At 42.4% G+C, this 22374-nt stretch overlaps 2 protein-coding genes across 2 annotated transcripts in view; both read left to right on the forward strand.

The window, feature by feature from the left end:
* The first annotated feature begins 810 nt into the window (after positions 1-810).
* Positions 811-8743, forward strand: APOH (apolipoprotein H). Its single transcript, XM_016214512.2, has 8 exons — positions 811-874; positions 1249-1425; positions 2671-2767; positions 3974-4050; positions 4893-5081; positions 6445-6624; positions 6893-7090; positions 8666-8743. The coding sequence occupies exons 1-8, from the start codon at positions 811-813 to the stop codon at positions 8719-8721; spliced, it is 1038 nt and encodes a 345-aa protein (XP_016069998.2). The 3' UTR covers positions 8722-8743.
* An 8407-nt stretch (positions 8744-17150) lies between these two features.
* Positions 17151-22374, forward strand: part of CEP112 (centrosomal protein 112) — a 214867-nt gene continuing 209643 nt past the window's right edge. Inside the window, exons 1-3 of the mRNA XM_016214517.2 lie at positions 17151-18223; positions 20808-20998; positions 21656-21828. Of these exons, the coding sequence (XP_016070003.2) occupies positions 18118-18223; positions 20808-20998; positions 21656-21828 (470 nt within the window). The 5' untranslated portion in view covers positions 17151-18117. The remainder of the gene's footprint in view (positions 18224-20807; positions 20999-21655; positions 21829-22374) is intronic.

Genomic DNA, 22374 nt, shown 5'->3' on the forward strand with positions numbered 1-22374 from the left:
TAACCTTTAGTGGAAAGTATAACACTCAACAATACAAAACAGCCATTAGATTTGCCAACATTTTTTGGATTTTTTTATTTTTCCTTAATGATTTTTCCATTTGCTCTGCCAAATTAAACTTCGATGGTAAGTTTAAATGTGTCTTTAAAAATGTCATTTATTGTCACTTATCAGCCAGCTCCTTGGTTACTATCATAAGTTAGTTATTGGAATGGGAGCTGAACTACAGGGAGGGGAGGATGGACCGGGCTACGGGTCAATCACCGGGTGCTAAAAGTTGCAGGAAACAATAAATCACAGGCTGGGGGGTGAACAACTCCATCACATCTGAAGGCTCATGCATCTAGAAACCAGAATATCATCTTGGCGGTGTGAAGGCCTAAACCCAGAAAACGGGAGACGGTCGTAAGTTCAGGCCGTGTGTGAAGCAGTCGCGTCAGTGTTTTGGTGACCCATCCACCGTGAAACAAAACAAAGGATGGCGAGGGAGAGGCCTGGACCCAAGGCCCAGCCACCTGGGACCACCGGGATTCTACCGGCGGCAACAAGGAACTGTGCTGTGCCTCGAACATGAAGGCTGTGGAGACGGAAGCCATCAACCGAAGATTTCACAGCAGGCGCACAGAAGGGGAAAGTGAATGATTAAAGGACGTAGGCCTCGGAGTTCTGCTTTCAGATCCTGAAACTTTATCTTCTATTTGCAGAGATAAAAGTACACAAGAATGGTTAATAGTTAAGCGGTTTTCGCATGCGCCTCTCTCCCCTTGGGAGAGGAGAGACACTTAGGTGCGCTGGTGAGAATCATCCACAATGATTTCTCCAGCTCTCATCTTGTTCTCGAGCTTTCTCTGCCATTTGGCTTTTGCGGGACGGAGTAAGTACTCTTTGCTTTTGCAAAAATAATTGATGTACCCAAGCCCCTGGTGTATGCGGGGGTCACTAATGACCACTTGCATTCTCTGTAGGGTGAATGCTGGAGAGGCTGGATTGATGCTTATTTTTTAATGTTGCCACATTTAAAGGTCCTCCAGAAGATCCTTAGACAATTTAAGCCTCAGTGTGCTGGCCTGTACAATGGGGATAACAGTGGTACCCTTCAAAGGGTTGCTGAGGAGATTTGATGAGATATGGCCCAGGACTTGGTAGGGTTGCTTTGGGGTGGTATTAATGAGTTTTGATTTCTGTGCCAGCTGAACTTAAAGATGCACCTATAGATTTCTTAACCAACTGCCTTGTGCTCTATTGCAGCCTGTCCCAGGCCAGATGATTTACCATTTGCCACGGTTACTCCCTTAAAAACATCCTATGAGCCGGGGGAGCAGATAGTGTACTTCTGCAAGCCAGGCTATGTGTCCCGGGGAGACATGAGGAGGTTCACCTGCCCCTTCAGTGGAGTCTGGCCCGTCAACACGCTGAAATGCACACGTAAGTCAGCGCCCTCCTCAGCAACCCAGACATTTTCGGGGCATAACCTACCTTATGCTCAGGGAGCAGAAGGCCAGCGGGGGGGGGGGGGGGCTGTGAAGAAACAAGGGGGTCTGGGGGCTTCTCCATGGGAGGTGAGACCAAGGGCAGCAGGTGCTATTTAGAGAAGGGGACGGGAGCTTAGCCTGGGCTGGGGAGAGATGTGGAAAAGAGACCTGGTCTGATAAAGGGAGAGGGAGACGCTGCAGAAGAGAAAAAGAAGCGCAGATACTCGGAAAAGGAAACAGAGGCCAGGGAGACACCTGAAAAAAGAAAGCGTGAGGACTCATCGCATCTCTGGACTTTGCCTCAAAATGAAAGCAGATTTAATAGTTGCTGAAATGACAAGACTTTCATCTAACTCATGTATATATTACATGTTATGTTTATAGGAAAGTATAAATATATTCTAGATGATACGAAATTAATAATACACATAACAAATTATATACATTTACTTATATCTCGTTATTGCTTTATGGTAGACGGCTGCTTATATTCGTCCTAGAAATAGGGTTCAGTGATATCAGTCGGGCATTATTTTTACAGTCAAATATTGAGCAACCAACCAGATAGAATTTCTGGCAATTTTACCTGCAAGTTAAGCACTAAAAATAACCATATGGGCCTATCTAGCCTCTGGTTATTTTGGTCATATGGACATGACCTTTGTGAACATTATACATGTTCATAAGAGTGATTTTAATATTCTCTTTGATGAAAAAAGACCAGACATAATTTTTCATGAAAAACCACTATAACATCGTTAGGGAAATTTTTTCTGTAAATCGACCATAACCCTGGGACACTAACAATTTCACTTTTTTGTTACTTTCCATGTGTATATTTCTGCGTTTCTGCAGAGAGCATGCACCATTCTGTGTTTTCCTATATTTGTCAGCGTGCCAGAAACATTGACTATGTCTCTATGGTCTTTCTAATCAGTATTTTATTGGCTGCACTGTATACAGTTCAACTGTTGATTTACCATCGTTAATTAAAACAATACCCTGATCGTGAACTTTCAATTTTTATTACAAGAGGTAACTGCGTAATGAGCATGTTAATGCATGTATCGCTCGACTTATTTTAGGTACTTTCTTAGAATAGTTACCAGTAGAGTTATTGGATAAAGGATTAGAAATGAGTTCATTTTAATAGGAAATTCTATAGATGGATACTTACCTTTTTATCTTTAAATCACAGCCAGAGTGTGTCCTTTTGCTGGAATCTTGGAGAACGGAGCTGTGCGCTATGTATCTTTTACGTATCCCAACACAATCACTTTTTCCTGTAACAGCGGGTAAGGACTTCCCGGGTGGCTGAGTGGCTAATGCATGAAGCACATTTCTATGCCCTTAAGCTAAGCATCGAGGCTGCTCCATGCTTCACTCCTAGCCTTGGGCTTGCTCAATCCAGATCATTGAGTACAAATGCATAATGGTGTTGGTAATGGTGTTGAGGGTGGGTACAGGGCAGAGCACGTGACAATCCCTGAAATGTATCTAATTTTTCTGCTCCTGATTACTTACCTATCTGAGGAGGTGCATTGAAATGATTGAAACTGGATATTACCTTGTCCTTTTTGGGCAAGATCTTAGCTTGAGGATTAAAATATTTTAGGAATTGGATTTGGGCTTTAGCGATGAGGTGAACTTGATTGACTGGCCTGGTGGTCTCTGGAAGAAAATTCTGTGGAGAGGATTGGACATATGATGATGTGGGACATGGTCCTCTTGGACCTCAATGCAGCACAGCATTCCCAGGTGGAAAGCACTGTGGCTGGTAATATAGCTCCTCTTGACAAGAGCATGCTGGCTGTAATACAGGCGGGCAAAACTTTACTGAGGATCCTTGTTTGGGTTGGAGATTAAGAAATACTGTGTGTGAAAGAGAAATACAGGCCTTTCATCCGAAACACAAATTAACGGTGGGTCTGAAGACAAACGACATTGAAAAACTTGGCCTCAAGGACAGAAAGTTAACATATTCAATGAAAATAGACTGCATTGGTTTTTTGTTCACTTTGAAATTATTTTTTATTTTCCAATGACAGTTGGCATGCAATATTATAATATTTCAGGTGTACAGCATAGTGATTAGACATTTATATAACCTAAGAAGTGATCACCCTGATATTAGACTGCACTGTTTTTATACATTTGTGTCACTAGACTCTCAGAAAATAGAAATTACTCAGTTTAATTCATTTTGTGATCCTGAAAAAGAAATGGATTTTTGCTTCACATAAGCATCAGTTCATTTATCCAGCTGGTCAGAAATGAGGGATTTGGGCATTTGGCTGCTATACCCGCCAGCTATGGAAACCTCCCTCTCTCCAGCGATTCACCTGCAGTACTAGGCTGGGAGTCTTGAGCCTTAGATGTGTGTTAACTCTTCAGGAAAACCCCATTATGGGAACAAAGTCAATAGTGTTACTCTAAGGCAAGGTAAAAGGGAGAAGACATTGAGATGTGATGCTCTTGATGGACTAAATTTTCCGTTGCAGGTTTTATCTGAATGGAACTAAATCTGCTCAATGCACCGAGGAGGGAAAATGGAGTCCCGATCTTCCTGTCTGTGCCCGTGAGTCTGTGGGTCCCAGTTATGAGGAAGGTGACCAGTTGGTTTGCCTGGGACTATAAGTCTCAAGCCCCGGGAGCCCTTCAGTCTCAGCCCTGGGAGAGGCTCGGCCGCCCTTACGGGGAGCGCGCGTTCCAATCCGTGGCTCTTCGGTAGGGCCTGAGCTTCTGCATTTCCAACAGGCCTCCAGGCGATGCTCATGCTGCTGGTCCATGGGTCACATGCTGAGACTCTAGATAATTCAAGTTCAGTCCCATTTTGGTCTGTGCTAACTTCTGTTACGTTAATATAACTTTCCCTGGACTTGCTAAAGCTTCACATTAGGCAGGCCAGGGTGACAGCCTGTGCCATTTCTCTGCGTGAGCTCCCTGCGCAAGCTCACCCCAAAGCAGGGGGTATTCAACAGGAGCAGCACCCCTGAACTAGCCATGCAACGGATGTCCCAAGTCACTTCACACCGCGTTGCTCTCATCTCCATGATTACGGGCGTGGGGGTGGGGGAATGGTGCCTCAGCAACGTTGTCCACCTATTCTGACTTCCAGAAGCATCTTCCGAGGGAGTGCTGGGGTCAAAGACTTATGGAAACCTAAGCACTAGGCTATTGTAACAGGAAAATTAGTGGCGGCAACACTTATATTTACTTCCATTTTTTGGACTGGGTCAGACATCTGCTTTTCAGATCAAATTTTCTCATATGGCTTCTACGATTGACCGTGTTGACCCTGGCACCAGACCACATTTTGCATTTTCTCTCGTTTATCTTTGGATTTTTTTCCTTTCTGGAAAGAGTATACCTAAAAGACTCAACGATTTGTATGAAAATGATTGTTCTTCCTTTTAGCAGCTGTCACCTGCCCTCCACCGCCCACACCTAAGTTTGCGGTGCTTGATGCTTATGAGCCACTGGCTGGAAACAGCTCCGTCTATGGGAAGCAGGCGGTCTTTAAATGCCTGCCGCCCTATGCCATGTTTGGAAACGACACCGTTACCTGCACGGCACATGGGAACTGGACCGAATTACCCGAATGCAGGGGTAAGTGCAATGATGAGAGAAAATGACTAGGATGATGAAATTCCCATTTTTTGAGAACTCTTGAACATCCTGCGATCATTGAGTGTTTCAGATAACCTTGTCTGGCGTTGGTGCTCATGTGAGCGTAGCTGCCTTCCAAATGACCTTGTTCAACAAACGCTGGTTGGCCTCTGCCGTGTACCAGGCAGGGTGCTAGGTGTTTGGGTACCAGATGAACGAGACCTGGTTTCCGGCCTCAGGGGAATTATATATAATGCACTGAGCTGCCTGGAGCTGCCTGGGAAAGCCTTCCAGAGGAGGGGCTTGGAGGATGGGTGGGCAAGGGGGGGAAGGCGTGCCACAGAGCCCCCGGGACGTGGAAAGCCTGGAAGGCGTGAAGGAACAGGGTGTGTGCACAGACGGCTGGATACTGTGGTGAGGCTGCTGAAGAGAAGCCCGGGTTCGACTGGGGTGTCCCAGGAGAGGAAGGTAAAAAACTGGGTTGCAGTCAGATGATCAGCTCTTGCCTAAATTGAAAAATCACAAAAATATTAAATTTTAAAGAATTATGCAATTCTTCCTCCTTGAATTTGACCTAGCATCACTACCTTTAAATTTGTCAGTTGGATAACAAGTAGACAAATTGTAGAATTTCTCATGCACACAAGGAGTTATGCTAAGGACTGTTCGCTTCTCCTGTAGTAGGTATTTTAGATGTCTATTGAACGATCAAAACAGAAATGCTTTTTGCCCTGGCCAGTGTGGCTCAGTTGGTTGGATGTTGTCCTATGTACCAAAAAGTTGCCAGTATTAGATCTCATCAAGACTCACACATTCTGTTTAGTGGTCATGTCTCTTTAGTCTCTGCTGTTGGTCACCTTAAGGGGGCCTGAGAGCAGCACCATGTTTTTCCTTCATATTTTGTGCCAGCGTCTTGTATAGTCTGAAGACAATCATGAGAATTAGAGTCAACATTTCAAAGCCAAATGATGGTGTGCTCAGAGGGAGTCTCTGTGTTTTAATTTCACGGTTTATTGATTAAAAGAGACAGACTCTTTTCCTTCTTTCAAACTCACCACCGTAGCCTGCATAGAGATGAATTCACAATAAATAATACCTTACGATTCTGTGAAAGCCCAAAGAACTTGGCAACTCATTTATATACTTTTCAAGTGGTTTTGTTTCTTTTTTTACTCCCCAGGTTCCCATGAGTATAAGATAAGGGGGGCAGAATTAGGCACCGAGGTACCTAGAAATTGCATCCCACAGGCGTGGGAACACCCAGTGACCAGCGGCATCAGGGGGTTAGACTGTAACTACGTGTCCGTGACTCCTGGACGGCATCCCTATTCATGCTGACATGTCTTATTGATAAACTTTTTAGAAGTGAAATGCCCATTCCCAGTAAGACCAGACAATGGGTTTGTGAACTACCCCGCAAAAACAGCACTCCATTACAAGGATAAGGCCACCTACGGTTGCCACGACACATACGTCCTGGATGGCCCAGAAGAAGTAGAATGTAACCAATTTGGAAACTGGTCTGCGCAGCCAAGTTGCAAAGGTATGAAAATGGGCGAGGTCTTCAAACGCCTCTGAACTTACGTACCGTCTCGGACTCTTGTCTCGAGCAATGCATTTCAGGTGTGCTCACCTCCAGGTTCAAATGACAGTGTGGTGAAGGCCTACAGGGGGTGGTGCCGGGTGGAGGGGATCACTCGGGGAAGGAAAGGGGACATCTGTGATGCTTCCAACAGAGATAAATTGAAACATGAAAAAGAGAAAGACTAACAGAACTCCCAAGTCTTAACTACAAACATTGTCTCTTTCAGCATCTTGTACAATATCTGTGAAAAAAGCCACTGTGATATTTGAAGGAGAGAGAGTGAAGATCCAGGAGAAATTTAAGAATGGAATGCTGCATGGTCAGAAAGTTTCTTTCTTCTGCAAAAATAAAGAAAAGAAATGTAGCTACACAGAGGATGCTCAGTGCCTAGACGGCACCTTTGAAATCCCCACGTGCTTCAAGGGTGAGTCGAACACTGGAAATTTCTGTTGGGACTTCCATCTGCCCCTCACCGTGACCACTACTTTTATTGCATAATGACCGTAAGAAGCCATGTCACTGGGCTTTTAAAAACAGATGGGGGCCAAGGAGGAGTGAGATGAGACAGGGAGTTCCACCCAGCTTCCTTACTCGCATAAACATTTTCTTTCCAATTCTTTTCCTTAATACTCAGGGTTGTGGTTTTATTTGATGAATATTGAGGTGAATTATGCCATCTTGTTTGATTCCAAATTAAGCTTGAATAGTTAATAATAATAATAATAATAATATATGGAATATTTGCCACCTCTTGGTCCCAAATTATAAAGAACTCATCCAAATTACAAAGTAATTCATGGCAATAGTGATTGGTTTATGGACCTTCTAACATTTTTTTCCTTCCTTCCTTTAGCAATTCCTAAAGTTTTTGAACAGGACCCCCTAGAGCATAGTATTCATCAGAGCAAAATATTTTAAAAAGATAATTATATCTGTGTGAGATAAAATGTTCATAATAACCAGCATTTAGAGCTGCCAGCTGTGTAAGGTTTCAGGTTTAGGGTTTAAACATCTTTGTTGTACGAAGGAAGGACCAGCAGAGGCTGAAGCCGTGGTTGGCTGTTGGTCTAGAAATGGTCCGAGGATGTTGACAGCCCTGTAGGACCAGGCTGGAGGGAGCAGAGTTGGGGGCAGACCTACAGAAGACAGGAGGGGCCAGCTAGAGAGACAGAGGGAATGATACTAGTAGGTAACACCCACCTCATCGGTTTGATGATCATAAAAATATGCATGCTACTGAGTGCTGCAGTGCTCAACCAATGACAGTTCTTATAGTTACAAAGGGTTAGAAGTGCACAGAATAAACTGTGTTTTTAAAAAACATTTTTATTGATTTTAGAGAGAGAGGAAGGGAGAGGGAGAGAGAGAGAAACATCAGTCAGCGGCCTCCTGCGTGCCCCCTCCTGGGGATCAAGCCCACAACCTGGGCATGTGCCCTGACCAGGAATCGAACCTGCGACCTCTGGTTGCATGGGATGATACCCAACCAACTAAGCCACAAGGGCCAGGGCAAATTGTTATTCTTCAAAATAGAGCAGAGCCCTGGCGAGATGTTAAATACCAAGGCTGACAAAGCACCATAGGCCTAGTACGAATCAGTAAAACAATATTAGAAGGGGGTGATTAAAAAACCAACAAGCAAACAGAGCTTTGTCGACATATCCTTCAGGCCATTCTCCCTCCCAGTCTTGAGAGAGATGCGGAGCGGTTAGTGCATTTGCGAATAGATAAAGGGCTGATTCCTTTTTTTTTTTTTTTTTAATTTTAATCTTGATTCTCAGAGTTATATAGAACCTTTTATTTCCTCTCCTGGAAATGTGTGCAGTATCATTTCCTGGGTGCTTTCTCGTATCACGTAAACCTCGCTCTAAATGGTTTTGTTCATATAATTCAAGTTATTTTGCACATTTGTAAAATGTACTTAATTTGTCTTAGCCATTTAACAAATTTAAGGAATGATTGTTTCTCATAGAATGTTTATCTCTTTCTGCCCAAACAGAACACAGCTCTTTGGCCTTCTGGAAAACTGATGCGTGGGACATGAAGCCATGCTAAACTGGTTTTCAGATTCAAAATTCAATGTCACGTCCATGTTTGTCCAAGAAACCTAATGGAAGTAGGAAAATTAAAGTGACTGAATTTATGGCCTTAGCCATTGCTTCGTTACTTCTTATGGGCTTCGTTTTAGTCGTGTTACCTGGTTCAGAACCCCAATATTTGGAGCATCATTTCAAGGCTATCACATGGAAAGTGTAACAATTATGTGGGTAACCCAGTTCCCCTTTCCCTAAATCTATTCTCAAATGCTTTCACCTAAAACAATTACAATTCATTATTTCTCAGAGAATGATCCACAGGCCCCCACATTGGTATACCTTGGTACTTATTACAAAATAAAAAATGCTGTGTCCCAGAATTTGTGGGGAAGTTCCCAAAACCTGCATTGATGACACAGTCCCCGTATGACTCTTGTGTACTCCAGTTTGAGAAGCATGGCCATGGAGGGACAAGCATGGACTCCCGGGTCAGGAGAGCTGGATTTGACCCCTTGGAGTATGGTTTACAAAATGCCTAAAAAAATCTTTCATTAGCCACTAAAATTCCGTGCTCCATCATGAGGGTGCTCCTTTGTTCATGTTCGGTTCCCTCACCCCTTTCTCCTTCTGTGGCACATGGTGGCAAAGCCTACCCCAGGCGCTAGCTGCCTCCCTCTGCTGTGCCAGAGCAGCTGAATGTTGCTGGGAAAAAGGGAAAACTCACAATCAGGCTAATAGGCACCACTTTCAGTTCATCAACACAAACATTGCATAAGCCCTCGGCTCTGCCCAGAAATCCCACCGTATTTCTTTAGGTTGCTCACTCCCCTGCACCCCAAGGTGGCTTTTCTCTTCTCAGCCCTCCTCAAGCCACCTTCTGTCTCCTCACCCTCAGCTCCTTCGGGTAAATTCTAAGGAGCATGATTGCTGGGTCATACGGTAAGAGTAGGTTTGTTTGTTTATTGAGATATAATTGACATACGGCAGTGCATTAGTTTCAGGGGCACAACATAATGATTTGACATATGCATATATTGTGAAATGGTCGCCACAATAAGTTTAGTTAACATCTATCATCTCCTATAGTTACACTTCTTTTTTCTTGTGATGAGAACTTTTAAGATCTACTCTCTTGCCCCCTCTCCCCCGCCAGCCTATTCCACAAAGAAGCTCCTGGAATACGGCAAGTCTGTTGAAGATAGCTTTTTGTACCATTTTTGTTCAATGGAAGGCATTTCAGGCTGCTGGATAGACTTGGATCTCTGAAACAATAGTCAGAGTAGACCTTGGAGCTTAGGCCACAGTACTGATTCCTCTAATTTAACAAGATTTTCACAGAAAGAAAAGTCTGCTATTTTTGCCACCTGAAGAGGCAATTTGGGTTAGAGGAGCCAACCCATCAGTAGAAACTACCTATTTGCAGCCTCTCTACTTAGTGATTATGTGGCCCATTTAGCCCCATAATAAAACCTCATTTCCAAATCTTTTTTTCTTAAATGCTCAGATCACCAGGTTGCCCGTTATCAAAGTTCACCCATACCCTCCCTAGCCACAGCCTGTGGTGATCTCTGGGCTGGCTGATAGTCTAAGAAGCATTACCTCCCCCACCCCCTCTCGCCCCCACCCCCCACAATCCACTGAAGGAGGAATGAAACTATAACCACAAGTTGCTGGTTATCATCTGATATTTTAGCTTGGCTGAATTTCATCTTCCCATCTATGTGATGTTACTTAACTAGCGACTGCAGGCCCAGTGAGCCTCTCCTCTTGGATTATGGCAGGATGGGCTTCTGAATGCAAAGGTGCCTGTGTTTTATTTAACTTGTCTCTCAAGCTGTAACATATTTCTGCAAGAAGTTTATAGCACAGAAAAGGAATTCTCTCCTTTGTAAAGAAATTATTGACCAATCTCCTGATATATGGGGTCTCATTTCTGAGCCTCCAAATTCAATAAGTATTCGTTAGTGAAATTTCCCAACTACTGGCGTGAAGATTATTCCCCACCCTAATCCCTAAATAAAAGATTAAAAGGCTAGAAAGAAAGAAAGGAAAGGAAACAGCTTGGGGTGTGTGCCTATGTGGGGGAGTATGTCTCTGTGAGAGTGTGTGTGGTTGGTGTGGATGTTTATCCCTTGTGTGTGTATGTTTTTTTAGTGCTTTTTGTACATGTGAGAGTATATGTGATGCATGTGTGTGAATGTGTGGTGGATGTATGTACATGAGTGTGTGTGTGTGTGTGTGTGTATGCGTGGCATAACTAGTTCTTTGTGTGCTAGTGCTGCCTCCTAGTGGAATCTATTACTTTTGAAAGTGCTCACAAAACAGTTGGGATCGAAAAGACTTGATATTGCTTGAAGTTGCCTTGTGTCAAGCACAGGGTAAAATTTCCCATGTATCTCACCTTTGTTAATTCTACTTTCCCTATCATGCCACAGGAAAGTCATGAAACCGAAGCTCAGGAAAAATTATGCAAATGTATTTACTTGGGTCACAAAGCTAATCAGCGACAGATCCAGATGTGCAACCTGAAGGTCGGGCTAGGTCTTTTCTACCATTCTTAGACTGCTAGTTAGGCTATGAATTTTCCCCGTGGCTTCCTGGAAATCACTGGCCTCTAAAGTTGGAAACTTACAGCCTGGGGAGGAGTGCTGCAACAGGTTGGTGGAGAGATTTTGTGTAGGTGAGGCTATGAAGCTCCCTAGCAGCTGTTTGCCAGTTGGTGTGGACATTGGGGTGGTAGCAAATTGCTGAAGGGAGGGAGGGCGAATAGCCAGTGCGTCTCTGTTAGCAGCCTTGAGCATGGATTGCTCGGGAAGGCAGGATGGAGGAGCCGCCGAGGTAAAGGCCGAAGGGTGGCCGTGACTTTGTTCGGCATAGGAAGGAATCAGAACCAGTGTGCTCAAGGCTGTGACTTGTTTTTTAGTAGTGAGGAAAAGAATATATGCCTTGTAATCCTCAGTTTCTACTTTCTTTGTAATACATCTATTTGCGGTATAGGTCATACTTTTGTCCCCTGTAAATAGGAAGTTCCGGATCATTTTCTACCCAATTTAAGGGATTTACTGGCTGCAGGATTATTCTGATATTTATCTCTAATGTGTTTACATAATGATAATCACCATTCTTGGTATTTATAAATTGCTTTCCATTTAGACTGCTATGAGTCATTCATGTATTTCCTTCTAATTATACAGAGCATCTTAATAATGCAAAAACGGTGAAGCACTGACTGAAATCTGATTATTTAGAATATCAGACTATGCATTAGTACTGCATACAGAACCACTGCTAGTTTTGAAATAATAAATAAAATTATGGAAGCTATGTATATCATGTCAAATTCCAGAAAAGTGGACAAAGGAATAAAGAGAAACTTTGCAGAAGAATGAAAGAAAAAGACCAATGACATATTAAATGTTTCTACTTTTCCAATAGTGGAACATGAAAATTCAAGTGATACTTTTTATATACATATAATCAGCACCGATTACAAAAATTGTTAATGTGAGACAGCCACCCTTAGGGACTGTTGAGTGAAACTGCAAATTTGCAAAACACTTCTGGAAAGCAACTTGACAGCACTGACCAAAAGCCTTAGTTGTTTTTTACCTCCATAGAAATACCCATTATGGAGACAGCCGAAACTTCAACCAAGATGTATATTAAAAGATACTTATTCCTGTATTATATATAAAAGCCCCAAATTGCTAATATCCAATCATAGGAGAGTAATTAAGCAAATGATGTTGTATTCTAATGATGGAATAAGTAGACACTAAAATGATTTATATATTACTTTTGTTATTTTACATATATTATATATTTTTTATATATGACTATATGTAATTTGAGAAAAAATATATAATTATTAATAGTTGTTATTTTTAAATTGTAGGATTACACATAATTTTTACTTTCCTCTTTAAAACTTTCAGTGGTCTTCAATTTCCCTATAAAACAGTTAAAACTTGTATAATCTGAAAAAAATGCAATTCAAAAAATCTGTCTAGGAGGGAAAATTTCATTTCTTTTTATGTTAAGTCTTGATTATTTTTGCTAGTAAGTGGAAATAATTGCCTGATAACTCACCACAGTGACCCAAAGTCAGTAACATTCTTTCTTGTGTCTTGTACTTACCTTTTATGTCTCTTAGTTACAATCCTTCAAATTACTGGATAAAGTCACACTGAAGTTGTTGAAACCTCAACTCCACAATGTTTCAGAAGAGAAAAATACAGTGATTTTCATAATTTTGTGTCTAAGTCAGTGTTTTCCAAAATAGTGCAATTATGTTTTTTTAAAATTGATTTTAGGGAGAGGGAGAGGGAGAAACATCCATGAGAGAGAGAAACATTGATCGGCTGCCTCCCACACACCTCCTACTGGGGATCCAGCCAACAACCGGGGCATGTGGCCCCAGCAGGAACGGAACCAGTGGCCTCCTGGTGCATGGGACAATGCTCACACCTGCTGGGCTGTGGTTTTATATGTATTTATTGTTATGCTCACCTGAGGACATCATTTTTTCCATTGCTTTTCAGAGAGAGTGGAAGAGAGAGAGAGAGAGAAACACAGCGATGTGAAAGAGAAACATTGATTGGTTGCCTGCCACACCCACGATCTCTGACCTGGGGATCCATCCTGCAGCCAAGGTACATGCCCTTGGCTGGAATTGAACCCAGGACCCTTCAGCACCCACGCAGATGCTCTAACCACTAAGCAAAACTGGCCAGGGCTGTGGGTATATAGCTGAACCTCTTCACTGGGTGGTCAAATTCCTGCAATTGCCTGTGTGGGTTTTGCATCCCTCTCAGTGCAAATAATCTGGATTACTGATCATTTGTTACCTAAAACATGTTCAAATATACTTTTGAGAAACTCAGCATTCTTAAAAGCATTTCATACCTTTTCTTTCCCTTAGCCTTCATGGGTTGTCACTGAAACAATGAACTGTTAGTTTTTACTCCCAGTGGGATGGGTTTGAAAAAGCACCTTGGAAAGAATATGACTTCCCCCTGGAAGTTTGAAAGTAACTCGTATAAAAGGAATGAATCTCCTCTTTTCTTTATGGAAAATTAAAAAAGACGCCTCCAGCTGTGCTCAGGGTAGACTCTGCACCACACTGTGTTGCATAGACCCTGAAGAAGGAATCCTGGTGTGAAATTAGATGAAAAACAGTGGTGAACCAAATTTCATTTAGGTGAGTGTTTTTACAATTTAAATGTTATTTCTGCCTGTATATTAAAAAAAACACAGCTCAGAGTTTCCCCAGAAATGTAACAGAAGACCAAAGAACACAGCACAGCGGTGCCCTGGGGAGGGGAGGCCCTGGGAGCAGCACTCGCTCCTTTCCCACACAGAGAGCTGGTAAACAGAAAGCTTTTATGTTTTATTTCAGCATCTTCAGAATTTGGGGTCCCTTGTTTTCAGGCCTCAGATAGTTCTGAATGCAATAATAATGATAAAAAAGGGAATGCTCGTTTCCCCCCTAAATCAACCCTGTTTTCCTCTGGCTGCGAGAAAGGCGCCAGGCAGTGAACTCGCAGCTTTTAGACTCATTCGGCCCCTGCGCCCGTCCGCGCTCAGGCCACTCCCTTCCGTGCCCCCCGCCCCCCCGGGAATGCCGTTCCCCGGGTCCCCTCCCTGCCCTTCCTCCGCAGCCCCCGGGGTGCCACAAGCTGCACTCGCGAGGCTGCAGGGCAGCGGCCACCCCGCCAGCCGCAGCCTAGGGCCCGCCTGGCAGCCGCGGGGCTGGAACGCCCGCCTGGAGCCCGGCCGTCGCCCTGGCAACGGAGCCGCGCGCCGCCCGAGCGCGAGGAGGGGGCGGGGCGGGGCGGGGCGGGAGGGGGCGGGGCAACTCGAGCGCGGAAGTGCCCGCCCCCTGCCTGCTGGGCGGCGGCGACGGCGGCGGCCCGCAAGGATTTGAAACCGTTTGGCGGCGGCGGCGGCGGCTCGGAAAGCTTGCACCGAGGGGCGCCAGGTTCTCGTTCTCCTCATTTTCCCTCCCCCTGCTCCCGGGTTCCCGGGTGGACTTCCGCCGGGGGGTGGGGGGCGGTCGCCCGGCCCGTGCGGGCTGGCGCGGGGAGGGGCTTCCCCCCGCAGGCCCCGGGCGGGCTCTCGAGGCCTGAGGGGCGCGCGCGCTCGGGGGTCTGGGCCTGGGAACCTGAGGCTTCGCGTGCAGGGTGAGACCCGGCCCGGGCGGGAAAGTTCCGAGTCGAGTTTGACAGGCGGCCAGAGGTGACCGGGGCCGGGAGCCCGACCCGAGGGTTTGCGGCTCCGGAGAGGAAACCCGCGCGCCGGCCCAGCGGGGGGGCGGCCTCGGCCGCCTCACGGGCCTCGCGCGCCGCCTCCGCCCACGGGGGCCCGGGAAGCGGCTTCTGGGCGCGGCGCGCTGCCCTCGTCACTCTCCTTCCAGGACAGGGTCAGCGACCCGGGATTTAGGGCCGACCCGGGGTGCCGGTTCCTTGACGGGGACAGTCGTCCTCACAGCCCCTTGGCTGGCCCTGTCCCAGCGTGCAGGTGTGTCTGCGCTGGTGTATAGTGTTCAAGTCTTTCAAGAGAACAGCTTAAGTAACTACAAACAGTTCTTACTCTGATCACTGTCTTACTCGTCCTTAATATTTAAAGATGAGTAAAAATAAAATGGAAAAGGCAAGTGAAATGACAGGCGCCTTTTCCTTAGTAGTGGTGCAGCGGAGCCTGGGCACAGTGTTCAGGCCCAGCCGCCACTTTCCGAGGGACCCTCGGTGGGTGACTGCACCCCGCTGAGCCTCAGCTTCCTCGTCTGTGAAATGGCCACGAGCTGGTGCCCGGCTCCCAGGGCCGGGGCTGCGATAGGCTTGCAAAGCGCGGCAGGCTCCTGGCCCAGGCAGAGGGGCCTCCATCCAAGCTTGGTAACCGCGCGCACCCCCATATGTGCAAGCCAGGGGAACGCACACCTGGAAGACGTTGGTGCACTGAAGTACGCATCTCAGGTTTTCTTTAATGAGCCGCCCTATATTTGGAATATGGTTTGATCGCACAATATTGATGACATGCCGCTTTCAGGAATGTGTGTGTTGCGTTTGGCGAGGGGCATGATATACCGAGGTGTACTCTCTTCTAGCAGTTGTGGCTGCTTTCCCCCCAAAGCCTTTCAGGATTGGCGGCCTGCTCAAGCTTTGCTGACTCCAGTGGCCTCCAGGAACCTTGAGAAGGTCTTAGCCCACTTTGTAGCTGTCCCCATAGAATCAGGTTTTAAAAAAGACAATGCCAGTGAGTTAAATATAAGACATGATCTAAATATAGATTGTGGCAATGAGCAAGAGTCCCTCAACTTTTTTTCTTTTGGAGTAATTTATGTCACTAGTAGGCACGCTCTAAGCCCAAATCGAAGATATAGCTTTATTTTTTTTTTCAATTCTGATAATTTAAATCTGCAATTCTAATAAATAGTAATAAAATGGTTTGATTCGCTGGAACTAAGTAGCTATAATTTATAAGATGTAATTTGTGTAGCAAGAATTCCTTGAAGGTTTGAAATTGTAAATTAATTTTTTTGTTTCTGGTTTTTGCATTTTATTGTTTTGTTGGAGAATAAAAAAGAGGAGAAGCAGAGTTTTAGTTTATCAAATATTATATTAATTCTTTCTTTTGTGGGTTTTTTTAAATGTGTACCCCAGTATCATATGTTATTATGGCAATTCTCATTGCCTTTCTTATTTTCAAAATTTTTTATTATTGTTTGGAGATATTGCTGACTTTTAGGTAAGTGCCAAGTGGTCAGATAGAATGATCTGAGGCTAGGGATTTTAGACTTTTAATCTGAGCTTTTAATCTCATGACTTTGGGTGAGTCAACTTTGAATTTTAGTTTCCTCTAGCATTAAACACTACCATTGCCTGTCTGTGTCAGAGGATTTATTGAGTGATTATTAGGAATCTTTTTGCTTTAGCCCTAACTATGGGCACTCTCAGGCAAATGTTTGAGTGCACGGGCAGGATGTTTAAGCCTGGGAGTATACTTCTAGGTCATAGCTGTGCCTAGAATTCTGCGTTTATGAGTTTGCATTTGTTTATGCATCCATTTGAATAATTGTTTTTCAGCTTTATGATCTAACATCCAGCAGTGGCATCATAACCTTTTGTTACCAAGTACATAACTGTTGTAGTTATGGAGAAATGCAGTTAGTTATTGTAGGAATGCAAAACAAAACCAACCAACCAAACAACCCCAAGCCAGCTAACCAATCAGGAAAAAAAATTACCCTAGTGACTAAAAGTGTTGAGCATCTTTTCATGTGCTTACTTGTCAAGTATATGTCGTTTTTGGTAAAGAGACTAATTTTTTTGCTGATTATTATTTTTTTATAATCCTCACCTGAGGATATTTTTTCTGTTGCTTTTCAGAGAGAGTAGAAGGGAGGGGGAGAGAGAGAGAAACATCGATGTGAGAGTGGGGGCCAGAGATCGGGCCTGCAACCGAGGTTCTTGCCCTTGGCTGGAATTGAACCTGGGACCCTTCAGTCTGAAGGCTGATTCTCTAACCACTGAGCCAGCCTGGGTAGGGCTTTGCTGATTTTTTTATTGGGTTGTTTGTTTTAATATGGTTTTGAGAGTTCTTTATATGTTCTTGATATAAGTCCTTTATGAGATATATAATTCACAAATCTTTTCTTTGAGTCTGTGGCTTCTCTTTTCAGCCCTTTAACAGAGTCCTTTGCAGAGCAAAAGTTTTTTATTTTGGTGAAATCCAAACTATCAATTTTTTCTTATATGGGTAGTGCTTTTCGTGTTGTATCTAAGAAAACTTTGTCTTTTCCAGAATCATGGAAATTGGTCCCTAATATTCTAAGATTTTTATAGTTTTATATTTTATACTTTGGTCTTGATTTATTTTGAGTTACTTTTTGTATACACTATGAGGGGTAGGTTGAGGTTTGTGTGATTTTTTTTTTTTTTTGCATATAGATGTTTTGTTATTACAACATAATTTGTTGTAAGAACTACAGTTTCTCCATGAGTTGCACCTTTGTTGAAAATCAGTCGTCCATATTTGTACTGGTCAATTTCTGGACCCCAGTCTATTCCATTGGTCTGTGCGTCTTATCCTTTCACCGATACCACATTGTCTTGACTACTACACATTTTAAAATTGGGTAATATGAATCTTCCAACTTGGTTTTCCTTTTTCGGAATTGATTTTGCAATTCTAGTTTCTTTAACTTTCTAAAATATAAGTTTTACAATCAGCTTGTTACATATACAAAGAATACTGTTGGGATTTTGATCAAAATTGCATGAAATCTATAGATCATTTTGGGGAGAAGTGATATTTATAATGCTAATGAGTTTTCTTTGCTCTTTTTCATCAGATTTGTAGTTTTCAGCATACAGATTCTTAATATTTTAATTTTAAATCTTTTACAGACTGAATTATGGAAATAGAAAGTGATGAAGAACAGTGGGAGAAGCTGGATGCGGAATTTGACCACTTTGTGGTAGATATGAAGCCCTTTGTTTTAAAATTACCCCACAGGCCAGGTAAGATTATGTTTGAAAATTAGATTCTTAAGACTGTTTTTTTCTTTATCTTATTTCATCAAACCAATGAACCATCAAAATGGAAATAAAGCTGAATTCTTTTAATACCAATTTTCATCTTAAGCTGATGTAAGATTGTTTACTTTGAGCTGGTCAAGGGTAAAGAGAAACTTAGTGAGAATGTCCTACTAAACCATGGAAAGATTGTGATACCACTTCTTAGGTCATGAGCTGAAAGCACAGGGATCCCTAAAGTTCGCTGTAACTGTCTCTTTCTGCGTCCCTTTCCTCCACCATCGGGAACGTTTCTTCTTTCAGGAGCCTGCTGTCCGTGTGTTCCTTGACCCGTTCACTTGTAAAAGTGGGAAAGAATCTCTCGGTCTTGTCTGCTTTGGGTTGCCTGAAGACAGTCAAGCGTGAATGATTTTTTGTTGCTATCTCATCTCCAGTTTTTGGCCTGTTATCTTTAATTATGGAATGAGATTCTTTGTTTCAAGTCAAAGACTTTTTAAATAACTTAAGGTATATGGAGCAATTGGAAAGAGTTTGGGGGGCTGGGAAGATTCCCTGAGTTATTCTGGGCATAAGATTGGCTGTAAAGATAAATCTCATTGGCAGCTTTTGAGTGGAGGGTTTGGAATAGAGCCAAGAAACCGGCTTTTACTCGGTCCAAGTTTCCCATTTCCCTGAGGTACCTGAGGGGACTCTATATTCAAAATGAGGAACCAAGTCAGTATTAGATATGGGTTCCAGGGAGCCGCACTGGGAGAGGGAGGGAGGGTAGTGGGTGTGTCCTGCATTCTGTGGTCCCCATCGTTCCAGCCTGCCACTTTTCCTAGTCCATGATGGCTTGGCATGGTCTCCCTCCAAGCTACTCCCTCTACTGCTGGCCTATCGGACCGCAACCTCTTCTCTCTCTTCCTCTGCGACTCTTCAAGATGATTTTTTCATATCTCACAGTTCATGATTTTTTTATTTAGTACTTAATGATATTTCCACACTGTCAGTCATCTTTTGATATACACTAGCTTTTTTTTTCTTTTTGTCTTAGATCTGCTGACTGGGAAAAATTTTTATTAAAATCTCCCATTATAAATGTATTTCAAATCAAGTTAGTGTTATTTTTATGTTCTTTTTGAAAATGGATTTTAAGTATAAGAATTGGATTAATTGTAATCTTTAGTTCATGACTCATTGTCAGTATTGGTACATCCCTGGCCTTCTCTTATTTAGTTAATTCGTAATGAACACTTGGGAAATCGCAGCCAATCAAAAATCTGAACATTCATTATAACTTACGTTTTCTTATAGCTAAATTCTATGCTTGAAATTGGTTTTCCCTGTTATTTTTAGTAAAGGAATGAGTTCTTTTATATTAATCAAGTTGCACTGAATTCTAGCCGTTCCAAAATTATATAGGTTTCAGTTTGCTGCTCGGCATATAGAAACAATACATAGCTTGAAAAACTGATTACTTAAGTTTATCAGTTTCACTTTTGCATTTTCTTTTTGCACAAAGTATGCCCAATATTTCACGAGGTTGCTTTGTGATTATATAATTTTCAAAGCTAAAAATACAAAAGTTCTTTGGAGGCTAGCTCTCATACCTGTAGTGATAAATCCTGTATGAGCAAAGTAGAAAATCCAGCCCCAGCGATTTTTCTAGGTAAAACAATAAATGAATATGACCTTCAGAAACTAAGAGATTAAAGCAGGCTTATGATTTGTGTTAGAAATATAATCCTCAAATTGAGTTAGACTGAGAAAAGATTAGTGTCAAAATAGTTTTCATGAGACCTAAAAACAATTCTGTGTCATGGCAAGATAAGATAGTCAATAGGTCATTATCTGTGGATTAAACTGTGCTGTATTTTTCAGATAGTTTTTAAAAGGATAATTATTTTACAGAATTACATGTAAATAGCCTTCAATTATTTCTAGAGAGGTTAAAAGAAAACCCTAAATAAACCAACTACAAATCCCTGAATATTATCAGCTTTAAAAATAAAACATTTGAGATTTAATTTTAGATTAAGTTCCAAATGCTTCAATAACTAAGACTGCATTTTATCTCTCTTGGTTTATATAATGACAATTATAGAAAGATTTTTCAACAAAACTACAATTATTTTAGAGATGCTTTTACAGCAAACTTTTCACCTCATCGCTTTATTTGACAGTAATCCTGAGATTTTATTTCTGAGAAAATATTTCTTTGTGTATGTCTTGCCTGATCACGAATTGACTGGTAAACTCTAGACCAGGGGTTGGCAAATTGTAGCCTCTGGGCCAGATACAGCCGGCTGCCTTTTTGGTAAAGTTTTATTAGAAAACAGCCATGCCCATTGGTTACATGTGGTATGTGGCTGGTTTCATGCTCCAGTGGCAGAGTGGAGCAGCTGTGCGGGGGTGGGGGGGGTGGGGGGGTTGTCACAGGCCTGCAGAGCCTACAGTGTTTACTTTGTGTCCCTTTACAGTGAGTTTACCGACTGCTGCTCTAGGCAAAAGCAGATTTAGATAGGTCTTTCATTTAATGTTTGTTTACTGAGAAATCCAGTCTCTAACAGTGCTTATGCATTTCTAGAGCGGCAGAGGTGCGCACTCTGGATTAGGAAGCTGTGTGAGCCTTCAGGAACAGGTTCAGGAACAATGGGCAGAAAGAATCGGAATCTGTATGCAAAACTGTTACTGCACATGCTTAAGCGAGGGGTGATCGAAGGCCCATTTATACACCGACCCGAGCCAGGGACACTAAAGACTTTACCCTCATACATGGTAGGTGTCATCGACCAAAAGGTAGATTAGTTCAGTTTCTTTAAAACTGAATTTATCATCCCTTTTGGGAATGGTCATATTGGTATGTTACATGTCCACTAACAAAGGCTTTATGTCACAAATAACAATGAGAGGGCCTAGAGACCTGCCTGGGATTTCCAGCTCATTTATGGCATGGCCAGAACTAAATCCCAGGTCTTCAACTCTGTTGTTTTCATCTTATTAAAGGATTCCTAATTTTTATTTATTGTGGTTTCTCTGCCCACTGACTTTTTAGGGAGGCTGCAGAATAGTTAATGATCAGAGAAAGAAATAATTGAGCACATGATTTAAAAAGATCTTTCCGTTTATGTTTACATAAAGCTAATATTCCTTTTGTAATACAAATAATTACTATCAGATTTACCTGTTATGCAGTTTGGTCATTCATGAAATTTCTTATACAGCAGAGCACAACTAAAATTTATACTTACCCATTTTATGTATTTTAATATTTCATAATTCATTGTGCATTGAATGATACATTTTTATATATTTTTTTGTAGTTGAATTTGCATATTTGAAAGGTTGTTACCAAACTTGAAATTTGATGGAAATCTTAACTATTTCATTATAGTACATATTGAAAGAGTAATTTTTCTAATTTTTAAAAATCAGTCCATCTATTTTGATGAACCAAATCCAGCACGAGCAAAAGGTTCAAGCCCAGAAGGATTACCGGACTGGGTAGTGGGTGAGCTGGGGACGAGTGAGCACAAGTTAAACGAATCATGGAAGCTTTCTTCTGGAGACAGTTACTCTTTGGTGCAGTTGCCAGCTGACGTCCGCAGGTATGCTATGAAAATGGGATTTAGAATGTGTTTCATCATTTAGCCTGTCTTTAGAGCTAGTTCACTCATTTCATTTTCCCTTGTGTTTTTTTTTTTTTTTTTTTTTATGGTAAGTGGTTGATTTACTTTGTATTTTTATTAAAGTTGAGGCCTGTAATGGAACACTGGGGAGGTAAAATGACAGTTTTGCTTTTTCATTTACTGTATATTCAAAATTACGTTCTATTTTTAGCCATTTTTTGGATATCTGTGATATATATATTTTATTGCTTGGAAAGTTCCTGAGATCCTTTAAATAACACAATTCTCTTTCTTTTATGACAAGCATGAATTAAGAACATTATCAATGACTACAACGAACTGTAACATCTTGCATATCCATCTTAAAGTTTATGCTTGAATTTTTCTCCTTTCCCCCATCACACAATATTTGATTTAATAAAATAACGAATATAAACATAAAACTCATTAAACTGTGCTTTCTTACTAGAGTGCTAAGCTTAACTAGGACTTTTAGTGCAAACAAAAGTGAACTAAGTTTTTGAA

This window comes from Miniopterus natalensis, chromosome 17, assembly GCF_054644295.1.
Source record: "Miniopterus natalensis isolate mMinNat1 chromosome 17, mMinNat1.hap1, whole genome shotgun sequence".
Lineage (NCBI taxonomy): Eukaryota > Metazoa > Chordata > Mammalia > Chiroptera > Miniopteridae > Miniopterus > Miniopterus natalensis.